Source organism: Artemia sp. Qi Xiang Cuo, chromosome 20 (genome assembly GCF_049724085.1).
Source record: "Artemia sp. Qi Xiang Cuo chromosome 20, ASM4972408v1, whole genome shotgun sequence".
In the NCBI taxonomy this organism is placed as follows: domain Eukaryota; kingdom Metazoa; phylum Arthropoda; class Branchiopoda; order Anostraca; family Artemiidae; genus Artemia; species Artemia sp. Qi Xiang Cuo.
In genome coordinates, this window is record NC_142813.1 from 11,372,204 (window position 1) to 11,387,977 (window position 15,774).

At 37.2% G+C, this 15,774-nt stretch overlaps 1 protein-coding gene across 1 annotated transcript in view; it reads right to left on the reverse strand.

The window, feature by feature from the left end:
• The window catches only part of LOC148939865 (nuclear protein localization protein 4 homolog), a 217,502-nt gene that overhangs the window by 18,933 nt on the left and 182,795 nt on the right, over nt 1–15,774 (reverse strand). Inside the window, exon 10 of the mRNA XM_089106457.1 lies at nt 5,111–5,262. Within this exon, the coding sequence (XP_088962583.1) occupies nt 5,111–5,262 (152 nt within the window). The remainder of the gene's footprint in view (nt 1–5,110; nt 5,263–15,774) is intronic.

The window sequence follows — 15,774 nt, forward strand, 5'->3', positions numbered from 1 at the left end:
ACTAAATCCTCGGATAACTGAACCACCGTGCAACTGAACCCTCGTGTAACTGAACCACCATGCAACTGAACCCTCGTGTAACTGAACCCTCGTGCAACTCAACCACCGTACTTACATTGGGTAAAACACAATAGGGTTATGAACCATAGTTATTTAACTATGGTATAGTTATTTAACCTTCGAACTGTTTTAAATAAAATGGCCGTCCCAAAATTTAGATCGGATGTATTTGGGGGAAAAATAGGGTGGGGTGGAAGCCCTCCGTTCACTTTTAACTCTGAAAAAGTGTGCTGTAAATTTTGATTTCCAATCGAATGAGCCCCCCCCCCAAAGTTCATGCAAAAAATTTTCTACAAAAACCTTATGTGTTAGCAATGAGCAACTAGCTTAACTTACAGCCCTTGCCCCAGATGCTGCTGGTGGGGTTGTTAGCCCCAAAGGCATGGTTATTTGATCTTCAGACTATTTTAAACAAAATGTTTATTTTTATTTTGATCGGTTTTATTTGGGGGGGGGGGGTCGGTTAAGAAGGAAAGGCTGATTGTCCTCTGATTACCTTTGATTCTTCGAAATTGAACTTGAACTTTCAATTTCCAATCGAATGAGCCTCCTTCAAAGTTCTTACGATCATCCCTTCTATAAAAACCTTAAATTTTAACAATTGGTAACTTGCAATAACATACAAATTGCTGATACAGGTGTATCAGCAATTTTTTTGGGAACAGCTTAGCGTATCAAGATGAAACTTCTGGGGCATCTATCTGCTGCTACTGCTCCTACTACAACCTCTGCTAGTATTAAAGTAGCACTATCAAGGCTACGCATATCAAGTTGAAAATTTGACAGAATGAGGTATTTGAGGTGGAACTTGAACTAAATCAAAAGACACTATGTGCATGCAGATTTTCAGAATGGCATATCTCAAAAAGGGATTTGTGTATTAAGTTGGAACTTTCAGAGAGTGCTTAAAGGGAAAGTCAATTCACCAAAAGGAGATATGTGCACGCTCAGGCCTGAATTTACAACTAGGTCCCTAGGCCCGGACCTAGAAGCACATAATGGTAGCGGGAGCAATTAATTATCACTGAGTAATTTTTTCCTGACCAAAACTGGACTGATGCGATTTTTTCGTCGCCAGGTGCACTCTGCCGCCACGCTGCCTATTCACAGAAAAGTGACTTTAAAACAACACAGAAATTCCATGGTCACTTATAAACTGCCAGGTGTCTCCCAAGAATGGTAGCTGAGAGTTCGGTATTACCCCTCTCTTCCATCCCTTTTCGCTCATCAGATGTGTTCTTTTGACACACAGTCACATGGTTACATGGTTACACACATTTACGGTTACGTTGGGGCTCAGTTAAATGGGGGTTTATTAAAAGGGGTTTGAGTTGCACGAGGGTTCAGTTACAGGGGGATCAGTTGCACGAGGATTCGGTTATATGGGGTTCTGTTGCACAGGGGTTCAGTGACACGGGGGGTCAGTTACACGGGGGTTTAGTTAATTGGGGTTGAGTTGCACGGGGGTTGAGTTGCACGAGGGTTCAGTTGCACGGGAATTCGGTTATACGGGGGTTCAGTTGCACGGGGGTTCAGTTACACGGGGGTTTAGTTAAATGAGGTTGAGTTGCACGAGGGTTCAGTTAAAGGGGGTTCAGTAGCACAATGGTTCAGTTGCACGGGGGTTCGGTTTTACGGGGTTCAGTTGCACGGGGGTTCGGTTATACGGGGGTTCAGTTACAGGGGTTCAGTTGCTTGGGGTTCACTTACAACGGAACCCAACATAATATCCCCTTTCTTATGGCGTCTGGATGTCCACTAAGGTAACAACTTCATTCCAAGAAAAGACATAAAAATACAATTGATATCATTAAAAAGCGTTGATTCAATAGTTTCGGACAGATGGTATTTGGAATTCCCTTCTCTTTCATGTAATCACTTTTTTGTGCGTGGGATCTCTCGATAAACGCGGGAAAAAATGTTACCTCAATGAATTGCATAGATGTTAAAACCCGTTTTATACTATTTTACAACACATGTTTTGAAGACTTGATAGCTATCAGGAAAGGATAAGCTTCCTATTTGACCTTCTCTTCATGGAATTTCAGTCAAACTTGATTTGGTACTTGTGCATTATATGGGCCTTTCTAAAAAGTCAAGTTTGGTTAATGCTAATGAAATAAAATAAAATAGTATGAATATATAATAGTTTATAAACAAATTTGGGCTATATATTTGCACATTAGAGGGGATGGGGGTAAAGCATAGCATATATTAAATACGTAACCTAACCTAGGTACCTTCCCCCCATAAAACCCCCAAAAACAGCAGTTTAAATATCGTAACGCAATGAAAACCACGCTATGCATTGCATTACCCTAGCGGTCTCTTGATTTAACCCATCAAAACATGTTTTTCGTGACTGGTTTCCCTGTAAAGGCCCATATAGTGTCCAAGTACCCTTGATTTAATGCATCCCGAAGCTGATGTCATTTGAACAGAGAAGGTCCAAATCAATTATCCAGTTTCTACCCCTCTCGAAATCCAAAACTTTTCTTGGATGTATGAGCACATCTTATTCAGATTATCAAATTAAAATTTGTTTTTATTGTTGTCCATCCCCGAAATCTTCTTTTATAATTGCCCCTCCCCCTGCCGAAACCATTCCTGGGTGGGTAAATCCCATGATCAATGTCACTGTCACCCTAAGTCCCTAACGCTCAAATGTACACTAGCCATAAGAATCACCCCGACAATCACACTCACTCTCACATCCAGGTATCTCACATCTCACTATCACATGGAAATGAAAGGTTTGTTGTGTGAGCATAAATGGAAAAGAATTTGAGCGAGTATAAGTGAGTGGGGTGTCAGGAATCACTCCGCTGAATTATTTTGATTGGAAAGAGGTATATAATATCTCTAAACATAGCAGGGTATACGCGACGCACGCGCTTGTGCTTAATGCCGTAACAGACTTCTGACAAATTAATATGTAACACATATTATTTTAAAAATTTCCAGCCTCATGACCACAGAGGATATAACGGTAGAAAGCTGGGAAATGGCTCATCTGATCGCCAAATAAATGTTCTAGCGTCATTTTTAAGGGCCAAAACCGAATAAAGATTGACCGACCGCCTTTGTTATAGTCTTTGTTACCAGGGCGACTCATGTGATAACTCATCAAAGCTTTAATATAGCCATTCTAAGCAAAACGATCGAAAGATCCAAAAATATACCTCATGGATAGCATAACTGGAGCAGCCCAACGGACAAGGGCCCCAAGTTATCCACCTCTCCCCCAAACTCGGTGAGTATAGACTCGTTGCACGTCTTTTGATTCGTAATTGTTTTGGAGTAATTTTGGGAACCATTATGGATGATCATGACTTCTAAATCACAATACGGTTATTAAATATTTTAGACACGAATTTTCATGATGCGTCTGAATCAAGAAACATAGGATTCCCTTGTCGATATAATTTTCAACCTGTGTAACTGTAGAACCCAAATCAGGGACCAGGAGCCCAAATTCTTCCCCTCGAGCTTTATAAGTCAAGAAAAAATTGCTTGATAACCGTCAAGCAAATAGTTTCGTCTCTTGATAGAATGTAAAACCATGCCTATGCCTATGTTACTTTACCACACAGTTCATATAATTATCCAGTAAGCTTATCGCAGATCATTTCTGGTCTTCGTTCTCGGTGCGAACAAAAAGCTCCTCCCACTTCTTTCTGCATTAGCGGGTTAGTCTGTTTCCGATTGTTTCCAACAAAGTGCATTATTCGTAATAGCGGATTTCCACTTGTTTCCAATTAGATCACAGTCTGACTTGTCTACCCGTGAAAAGATCTGATTCCGCCTATGTTTCTATCTGCAAAAACGTTCTCTGGAGCACTCGCACCTTGGTCCGGGTTTTTATAATGGGTGAGATAGGGAAAGATCATACTGGATAATTATATGAACTGTGCTTTACCATCAATCTTTCAATGATTTTAAATATTTGCCGATTAAATCTTTTCTACAAACGTGTGGCAGGCTACAAACGTGCATAAACATAGATTAATAACAGACAAAAGTATACGCTATACGCGATAATTTTTGTATCACAATTTTGAGAGAATAAAAGGGGTCATTGAGTTGTACTTGATTTAAACAACAACATTTTCAGTTAAAATACAAGATACTTCCTTCACATAAATCACAGTTTCAGCCATTTAATTCACTGTCGAAGCTGTCAAAAGTCCAAAAAAGCAACTCGGGACGACAAAATCCGTGCAGCCCTATGGGCAAGAGTCCTAAATAATGCAAATAATTCATTTGAAACATAGACTTCATAGATATATTTCAGCAGATCGGTGGGCAAGTCAAATTTCCGTTGAAACCAGGATTGCGTACAGGTTCCGGTCTATAGAATTACAAGCCCTTAAAAGTTACCTCCACCCCCTCCCAAATCCATAAGCACTGACGCGCTGTGCCTCTGTCGACCAGTCATTTAATCAGGGATCATTTTAATAGTACTCATTGATTCGTTTAAACAAAGGTACGGTAACTATATATTTCATATATAGTGTTTTATTATGTTTCAGTGGTCACAGACAAAAGGTATATGATATTATATACCCTTGGTCTGTGGTCTTAACAAGGCCAGATTTAGGAAGGGGGTGTGATACGGGGTTTGCAACCCCCTCCCCTGACACTTTTGTCCGACTCGTAAAACCGTAACAAAAATGCGTATAAACCATTTTTTACTGCGTCTTTAAAAGTGTTTTATTGTACCCCCCCCCCATGGGGGATCCCTGGCGTGGGGGGCCCCACCCCAAACAGAAATCCCGGATACACCCTTGGGTCTGAGTCAAAGAAATGACGGATTCACTAGTCTGTATGGTCTTTATAACTAGAGTGCCTACAGCGGGGCATTTAAATTTGTGATAATTCTAAATTCTAAAACTGTTCTTTACTTTTACCGAAAAATTCTATATCTTTTTTTAATTTGAAGAAAAAAACTGGAACATTTAAAAAAACCAATAGGAAACTTATTGAGGAATTTCAGGCTATAGATTTACAAAATTAACTATAAATTACCACATCTATGGTTGATACTAACCTATTTTCCACAGGGAATGAGGATCCATGTTGTGGAACATGAAAAGTGTAGACAGGCTCTAAAGGAGTGGCCACAGGAACATCCACCAAAAGATATTCAACGGGGAAAGGTCGAGCGATTTTTGATATTTCGTTGCCATATTCATCTTTTTCCTGAAATGAAGGGAGAGTTGCTATACATGTTAACGTGTAAATAAACGTAATTATAATAATTATGATGTAATGATATGAAAATAAATAAATAATATATCAACAAATGTTAGCTCGACAATGGCATCAATTAGGAGATGAGGAGACATTCATCAAAATCACTCCCAGATTCTCCCCCCCCCCTCCAGGATTTTAAAAAATACTTGTTTTAGTACTTTTATTGAAAATACCATTTTTTGGTATTTTTATGTTAAAAAACGTATAAAAACAGAATTAAAAACATATATTTACCCCCCTCTCCGACATTTTCCTGAATTGATGCCATTCGGGAATTAAGTGTGTCGTGTTCATGATATAGAAATCGGAGACAGTTAAAAAAGAAGATAAACTGTTAGTTTTTATCACAGTTTATAGACAGTAAGCTTATCGCAGATAATTTCTGGTCTTCGGTCTCGGTGCGAACAAAAAGCTCCTCCAACTTGTTTCTACCTTAGCGGATTAGTCTGTTATCGTCAATCACTGAGAAATGGTTATCAAGTGCATTATTCGTAATTTCGAAAGCAGAAAAAAAATTGGTGAGCCAGCCAAATGGTTTGCAAGCGTCCCATCTCACAGGTATGAATTAATTTATATACAAATTATGACTTAATCTATTATTTACGTGGACTCAACTGATCGGCCTATGTAGGATTTTATAAAAAAAGGGGGGGGGGGTTGATGAAATTTTTGAAAATAATGAATTATTTCTTCTTCTAATAACTGGTGGTGTAGGTGTGATGGTTTCAGGGGCGGATCCAGGATTTTTTTAGGGGAGGGGGGCGCAAAATAGGTTGATCCGACAAATTTACGGTAGGAGCAATTTTAAGTAATTAAAAATTGCGTTAATTAGGAAAATTAAACTACTTTAGACTACTTTACGGGGGTAACCCTCGCCCCCCTCTGGATCCGCAACTGGATAGTTTATCATTTTTTTTTTCACGTCGTGATATTTATTTTCTCAGATTGTAGTTCCTGTGATATTTGAAAAATCTAGTTACCTGTTTTGGCGGAGAGCCTAGATAAAACTAGTTTTGTTTTTATTCAATGTTTTCATATGAAATGGGCAGACCTTTCCTGAACTTTAAACAATGAACACCTCTGTTTGAAAATCTTTGCACTTTGTGAATTTAGATAGCAATAAGGGTTCCTGATTGAGAACAATTTTAGGACTTGAGTTATAATTATTGGTTGTTGTGGTAAAAGTTGCCACAATAGCCCTATCCAAGAAAATACCAAACGTCTGTTAAGAAGTGTTTTTCGTAAAATTCTTAGGGAATTTTTAGAAAATTGAAGGACATCACACATTTTAGTAGCAGATTCAAAATTTTACGGGGCTTTACGCTAGAAAAGCTCCTATTATAGAATATTCTTCTAGTTTGTTTACCAGAAAATAAATAATATGCATTTCTTACTGCCGAGTCTGTATAATCTTAGAGCTTTTATGTCAAAATTTTCAAAATATTTTTAAAACTTTTTTCTAACGAGGAACTATAAGAAATAATACATTTTTAGCTATAAATTTCAAAGATTTCAGTCGCTAAATTGTAGGTTTGATTTTCCAGGGCAAAAGAATGGCTAACAGTGTGTGGCCGGGAGGATATTTTGAGAAAACCCGATTTTACTACTTATATAAGGAAGTATGCCAATGTATGCAACCGCCATTTTGGCCGACAAGACCTTGTTTGTGAGGAAGAGGGTCTTCACAGCAGACGTCGGAAAGTTAAATTCAATACTATGCCATCTATCCTCTTACCCAATAATCCAGAGACTATCGAAGGCCAGAGGCTGGTTTTTGCAAGTGACTGTGTTGCGAGGAAGAAGTTTAAGACAATAAAAGAATGTTTCAAAGTAACCTTAAGTGATACTATGGTTGTAATTCCGAAAAGTCAAAAGCTGAATGAACTTAACTTTACTTTCGTCCCTGCCTTAGAAACCATTAACGAAGAAGAAAATGTGTCCCATTCTTCAGAGATAACTGATTCTTCTAAGCAAAATAGTGGTTTGCCGACGCTTTCTAGCTGTTCCTTCGTCGCAACTCGTAATTTTAATCCAGAAGTTTCCCCGAAGGACCAAACCGGGCACGCCATTCTTCAGGACTGGGTAGAGCTCACGAAATCAGTGATGACATTGCTAGACCGGAAAGAAGGATGCTTTTTCGTAATGGCCAAAGAAACGCTCTTGCGTCATATAACCAGTTTGATGCAACTCACTCCTAGGAAACGTGGAGCCCCCACAATATGAAAATAAAGATCTCCGTGAAAAATCTGTCTTGACAACACCAAAAAAGAGAAGACCCAATGACGAACAAAACTTATTTTTTACTTGATTATCGTCGTAAATTTATTCCTTGTCTTTCTTTCCATTCTTAAACCAATGATATATTTACCTTTTGCATTATTACAGCCCACTATATATACATTGATATAAATTTATATGCAGTGTTACCACCATACCAATTATTCTCCTTTCCTTTTTCATTCTTTAATAATAATTTCTGGTCGTTTTGAGTTTGAATTATTGTAGGCTTCTATTTCTACTGATCTTAAGTTTAATATGGCCTTTACTATTCTTTAAAAAAAACTTTCTTTTTCGTAAAGTTTTCGTAGTATATATATATATATATATATATATATATATATATATATATATATATATATATATATATATATATATATATATATATATATATATATATATATATATATATATATATATATATATATATATATATATATATATATATATATTTATATTTATATCGGCGCGTACAAACAACTCCTCTCATTTGATCTGCCATTAGCGGTCCAAAAACCCTGGAACACGTATTTTGGCAGAAACTTTCTCAAAATGCCTTTGAAACCAACTTGAGACTTCGAAACCTATTTTTAATTCCTAAAAACATCTAATAATAACATTACACTACTAACTACCGATTTTCATATATGTATTGGAATAAATTAATTTAAAATTAGTTTCTTCAAAATTAGTGTTCCAACGTTGAAGCCAAGTTTCGCGTCCAAGAGAAATCTGACTTGTCTACCCGCGAAAAGATCTGATAACGCCTATGTTTCTATCTGCAAAAACGTTCTCCGGAGCACTCGCACCCCTGTCCGGGTTTTTATAATGGGAGAGATAGAGAATGATCATACTGCTAATTATATAAACTGTGTTTTTTATTCATAGTAAACGTCATTTGGTGGACTTTTTTGCGGAATGTTCTCTTATATATTTGAATATATTTTTTCCGGGTTTCCGGGTTTTTCGTTTTTTCTTCCGGGTTTCCGGGTCCTCTTTTTTTCCGGGTTTCCTTTTACTCAAATTCCATAAATTCTTTTGAATAAATTCAGTATAAATCTAGGTATCTAGGTAAATCTAGCTATCTAGTTATATAAATCACTACTTAATGCGATAAATTTCGAATAAAACAAAAAAACAAATAAATATAATAGACTTAAAATAAATATAATTACATTTCAAAAGCATACTTATACATTTAATAGCAAATCGCATGGACTATTGATTTAAAAAAAAATTGAGATTTTATTTTTTCAATTTTTTCAATGAAAGTACTTGAACAGCCATTTTTCAATGAAAATACAGAAAAAAGGTGTTTTCAAAATTCAGGGTAGGGGGGTGGCAACCCTGCTCATTGCACTCTTGGAAGCTCTTGATAGAAGTAATCACTACGTACGACAAGCAGTCCCTATACCGGACAGGCATACTCAAGAATAGGAAAAATACAGACAAACCGAAGACCGTCACTGTCGTTTCCAGAGCGTCGAAGAGGATTTAATGTTTGCACTGCCGTATTTGCTCATTTAATGATGGAGGGTGGGCCTTCGTAGCCTTCCTCGATACAAAATCTCATCATTTTTACAATGTTACCGGAAACTTCTTACATTTTCTGTATAATAGCCTACGCGTTTTTTTTTAGAGTTTTACCTTGATGCATAGTTCTTACGTGGAACTGAATGTTTGGACACCAGCTCTTATTCTCAAAAAACAGGAAAAAAGTTTTTGTGCTTTCATTATTCTCGTATTTGTATGGGTTTCCCGGAATTCACCCAAAGAAAATTGTGTCCTCCAACATCTCCCCCAGTAGTACTGTACTAACGCAAAGGGTTGTTCACAATGAGATATTACTAATTCGGAGATTTAGCTAGCGCTCAATTAAGCCAATCAGAAAATGCTATGAAAAATCCTGATTGGCTCAAATTAGTTTTAGCTAAGTCTTTTTAAAGATTTTCGAAAATCCTAGGCAAAAGACTTTTGAAAAATTCGCAAAATCCGCCGTAGTGTAAGTACTGGTACTGTTGTACTAAAGGGACTCTTTTATATAGTGCTAGTTTGGTTAATGCTAATGAAATAAAAATAAAATAGGGTACAATCCCTTTATATGTGACTCTCTAAAAAGTCAAGTTTGGTTTAATGCTAATGAAATAAAATAAAATAGGATGACTATATAATAGTTTAGAAACAAATTTGGGCTATATATTTGCACATTAGGGGAGTGGGGGGCAAAGCATAGCATATATTAAATACCTAACCTATACTTGGTACCTTCCCCCCCCCCAAAAAAAAAAAACCAAAAAACAACACTTTAAATATCTTAAAACCACGCATGTATTTCTCTACAGCGGTTAATTGAATCATCTCGTAAAAACGGGTTTTTCATCGTGTCTCCCGTTTGACAGTAGCATCTCTTTGGACTTCTTTAGAGAAGCCCATATAAAGGGATTGTACCTAAAACAGGATGACTATATAATAGTTTAGAAACAAATCTGGGCTATATATTTGCACATTAGGGGGGGGGGGGGGCAAAGCAGAGCATATATTAAATACGTAACCTAACCTAACCTAGGTACCTTTTTTCCCCCAAAAACCCCAAAAACAACAATTTAAATATCGTATACGCAATTAAAACCATGCTATACATTGTATCTCTCTACAGCGGTGTCTTGTATCATCCCGTAAAAACGGGTTTTCAACACGTCTCGAGTTTGAGATATAAAAAGAGTCCCTTTAGTACAACAGTACCTAAGTACTGAATACTTGAATACCAAAGGGGTTTTCTTTCTAAATTTGCGGCACCATTTCACAATATGCCGCTATCTTTTATCGGGTTTTTATATGACTATTGAATCTTCTTTTGAAAGAGTCAACAGAGATAAGTTAATTATATAAATATAATTAACGTACAAGTTTTATAAGCGAATTTTAAAAATTGAAAGCAAGCACATTAGACCTTGGATCCTCCTGTGCCTCCAGAGGCGCTTAGGGCATCCAAGAAGAGCCCCCAGTCATCTCTCATTGCTGCGGCCGCCCAGACATCTCAAGACAGAGTACTTCTGGCTGCGCCAAATTTGAGACAGTTTCCTGAAAGATGTATTAGCCTAGCCGATTCTTAACTTGACTTCTCGCTGACGCGATCCTGAATTGTAGGTGGTAGTTCCAAGGAACTTGAACTCTACGACTTGCTCTATCGTCTGGTTATCAAACAGTTCGTGAAACGAACTGTAGGCCTAAGTAAGGAGCGACCCGGCTCAACAGTAACCGAAACTCTAAAAAACAGAATTTTGATACCAATAGATACATGAGAAGAATCATATTTTTATGCTGATTTCAAATATATAAGTTTCATCAAGTTTAGTCTTACCCGTCAAAAGTTACGGGCCTGATATAATTTGCCTTATTTTCGAAAAAAGGGAAAAAGCCCTAAAAGTCATACAACTTTAATGAAAACCACACCATCAGATTCAGCGTATCAGATAACCCTACTATAGAGATTTCAAGTTCCTATCCGCAAAAATGTGGAATTTTTGTATTTTTTGCCAGAAGAAAGATTACAGATGCGTGTTTATTTGTTTGTTGTTTTTCTTCCCAGGGGTGATCGTATCGATCCAGTAGTCTTAGAATATCATGAGAGGGCTCATTCGAACCGAAATTAAAAGTTCTAGTAGCCTTTTTAAGTGACCAAAAACAAATTGGAGGGCAACCTGGCCCCCTCCCATGCTCATTTTTTCCCCGAAGTCACCAAATCAAAATTTTGAGATAGCCATTTTGTTCAGCATTGTCGAAAATCTAATTAATTTGTCTTTGAGGATGACTTAATCCCCCACAGTTCCCGGGGGAAGGGCTGCAATTTATAAAGTTTGCCCATTGTTTACATATAATATTGGTTATTGGGAAGTATATAGGTGTTTTCAGGAGAAATTTTTTTCTAGTTGGGGGTCGGGGTCGCAGTATGGGTTACGGGGGAGGATCTTTCCATGGAGGATATTTCCCTGGGGGAAGGAACATTTCCATGAAGGGGCCGCCAGATTTCCCAGCATTATTTAAAAAACAGTCAGAAATTAAATAAAAAAACAAGTTATAATTAATTGAAAGTAATGAACAGTATTAAAACTGAAAATGAATATAAAATGTCCCGGGTTTGAGAGGGTTCGCCCCCTAGTCAATACCTCGCTCTTTACGCTAAAGTTTCTGAGGACTTTCAAAAGAGCTATCTATTCTAATTAACCGGCCTATATGATTCGAACAAAATTCGAACTTTGGGGTAAAGAATGAGGTGTTGACAAAGGGATAAACTCCGTAATCTACGTAATAAAAACAGACGAATATAGAAATTGGTTACGTAAGTAAAATCGTAAGTTACGTCAGAACAATGGTTTAGGAAAACAAATTAGCAAAAGAATGAAAATTAATATGCAAATTTCATTTTAATTATTCATGTACGGTGAGCCAAAATCAAAGCTGCATTAATTCAAAAACGTTCATAAATTAACTAAAAAAAACAAGTTTTTTTAACTGAAAGTAAGGAGCGACATTAAAACTTAAAACGAACAGAAATTATTCCGTATATGAATGGGACTGTCCCCTCCTCAACGCCTCGCTCTTTACGCTAAAGGTTGACTCTGTCTCACAACTTTATTTTTTTTGAAACAATAAAAAACTTTAGCGTAAAGAGCGAGGCGTTGAGGAGGGGATAGCCCCTTTCATATACGGAATAATTTCTGTTCGTTTTAAGTTTTAATGTCACTCCTTATTTTCAGTTTAAAAAAAAATGTGTTTTTTTTTAAGTTAATTGTATCGTAGGTCGAGAGGAGATCCAGTGTTAGCCGTACTTTTGTTTTTTTACCTTCGCATATTTCAATGTATTAATATAATGCGATACCAACAGAGGAACTTCATATGCAAAATCCGTTGCTGTTTGATTTTTGACTGATGTGAAGTTGCGCAACCATCACAGGCTTGAAGGCACGCCAATTATTGTTTGCTAAATAAGAAAATTGCGTAACCAGTGCGAATTATTGTTTATTACATCATTAGAGGCTTCTGAGACATCCTAGCATTCTAGCGTTTTGAAAATAAGGGTTTACTATATTCCTCTATCTTTATTTGGTACTTGTTAAACATCCCGAAGAAAAAAAAGGTACATATCTGTTAGTCAGTACACACTCGAGAATTTGGATTTATAGTACCCGTCAACACCAACACAAAATTTACCCACCATATTCACAGAAAAGAATAGGCCAAAACTCTTTGTCTAGCCGAGTGTGGAAGACTTGGAACTCACTTCCATCGGAAATAGTGGCAAGTACCATGGCCCAGTCTTTCAAAAGTAGTTTAGCCTCTACAGATTTCGGTATTTATTCATTATAACTAAACCAGCGATATACACACGAAAGAAGTCAAGTTTGGTTAATGCTAATGAAATAAAATAGGATGAATATAATAGTAGTAGAAACAAATTTGGGCTATATATTTGCACTTTGGGTTGGTTGGGGGAGCGGGGTAAGCATAGCATATATTAAATACGTGACCTAACCTAGGTACCTTCCCCCCCTCTAAACCCCCAAAAACAACTTGTTTAGATATTGTAAAATCAATGAGAAACCACGCTCTGCCATCAATTTATCTAGCAAATACCCGTTTGTCCGGTTTCCTTGTACAGTCTAAAGCGCTGGTTTAGTTATAACGTATAAGTACCGTACTATTAAATAAATTATTTGAAAAAAACTACGTTTTCTAAAGAGTTAAAGAGGCTGAGTCACAAGTTCGAACCTTAAAGCGTACAGGGATTAGGAGGTACAGTTGGGGGGCTGCCTCCCCCCAAACCCCCGCTTCCGTATATGAAAGGGGCTGTGCTCTCCTCAACGCCTTGCTCTTTACGCTAAATTTTGACTTCTCACAACTCTTTTTTTTAAACAATAAAAATTTTAGCGTAAAGATCGAGGCGTTGAGGAGGGCACAGCCCCTTTTATATACGGAAGCGGGGTTTTGGGGGCGGCAGCCCCCCCAACTGTAACTCCTAATCCTTGTACGTTTTAAGGTTCGAACTTGTGACTCAGCCCCTTTAAATCTTTAGAAAACGTGTTTTTTTTCCAAATAATTTCTGAACGTTTTTGTACAGTTTATTACTTATTACTGCTTGACTAAATGTTAGCTGATCATGTCAGGAGTTAAAGTTGGGGGACTGCTGCCCTCCAACCCCCCCGCTTTTGAAGATTCTTGTGTTAAGGCTTTTAATTCCTGAATACTTAAATCAAATGCACAGTAAGATTTTCTTTTTTCAACTTTTCTTCGAGCTTGCGGATATACGGCATGTTATCAAAGCATTGGAGACTTACCTGTAACCTGAAGGCCGACTGTGATATTCTTCTGGAGACGCCTGTTGAGCCGAAGGATTTAATAGATTGGATTTAAAAAAGAAACCGAGTTTCTTTTTTAAACTTTAAATTCAATATATAAAAAAAATTCTCTGACGGGGAATAGAACTCGGGTCTTCCGCCTGACAGTCAGGAATAGCGACCACTGTACCACAGAGACACGTTATATTATTTTTATTCTGTGGGATGTATTTTTGACGCAAGCAAATCCCCACAAAACTTGATATTTGGTTTTTGGAAAACAGGGAAGGAGTGTTCAGATTGAGCTGAAATTTTGAGGATAAGCTCCCAGGCCCCAGGAAAGCTTATCCTTTAAATTTCAGCCCAATCAGACAACGTTTAAGGGGGGAAGTGGTGGGAAAAATTAACATGGGCTCTTATAGGAAAACGAGGTTTTTCGTAAATGTAAATTCGGGGGATAATTTTTTCGGTCTGAAAATATCAAAAGGCCCTGCTAGGTCACATTCCGGTTCAAATGAGTCCTCATTCACCCGGATTCGTTGCCAACTTTGGCCTGTAGGCGTGGCTAATAAAAAAAAAGAGAAATGACCTTTAAGTGGCTATATTTGGTTTTTGGAAAACAGGGAAGGAGTGATCGGATTGAGCTGAAATTTCGAGGGTAAGCTCCCGGGCTCTAGAAAAGCTTAACCTCTAAGTTTTAGCCCAATCGGACAACGTTAAAGGGGGTCTGTGGTCGGAGGGTCGAAACTTCTGGCCCACTTTTACCCATGAGGATAAAGTCGGAGGGGGTGAAATTTTGCACGTTTCTTAGTTGGAGCTTGAGTTACAAAATGCAATCACTGCTGTCTCTCTGCGACCGCTCGGACGAGATATCGCTTAACATTGTGGTGGGTCGCCTCTTTATAGAGGCACAAGTGTGCCTCCTTGATAAATAAAATCAGACAATAACCGGTTTGTTTGTATGCAGAGACAATTAGCTTCAACTCAGTGAAAAACTGTATTGTAGCTATATTTTAATAAATATTTATTTGGTATTTTGGTTAGGTTACATTTTGGATGCAGCCACGCTATACTTACCTCCCCCCCCCCCCAATGTAAAAATATACAGCCGAAATTATATATATATATATATATATATATATATATATATATATATATATATATATATATATATATATATATATATATATATATATATATATATATATGTATCACATCTATCTCCCAAGCGTCTCAGTTGCTTCAACCCGTACCTGTAGTCCCTGTAGATCCAAATTCTCGAGTGCGTACTGGCTAGCAGACTGGCAAATTGACCAAAACATAATTGTAAGAAAAATATGCAAAGATATAGACATTTTAAGAGGGGGGACAGTCCGGCCTAAATGTGCGCAAGAACATGTGCCAAGGCCACATTTTTAATTTTGAAAAAAGAATACAGTATATGTTATACTTTTGATGCACCGTTTTCTGCTATATCGTCCTTTTTCAAATTCATTTGATACAAAAATCAGTTAATACAGAAAAAAAAGTTTTTGACAACCTTGCGTCAGTTGTTTTTCTGTTGCATGCTTACAGAAGAGCAAGTGTCTTAGTTAATATTTGTGCCTACGACTCTTTGACTAGTTAACAATAAATAAGAAAATACAGGCACAAATAATTCACCAAATCCACGATTTTATAAGACAGTGAATTATTTTTCCGTTTCAATTTCCCATGCAACCAATCCAATTCCAACTACTTAACTTAATTTAAGAAAATGTCCGGAAATTGTGGCCAACCTTTCCGCACTATACTTATGTCACATCTCAAAGTCGTAAGTTTATAATAACCGCATATTTAATAACTA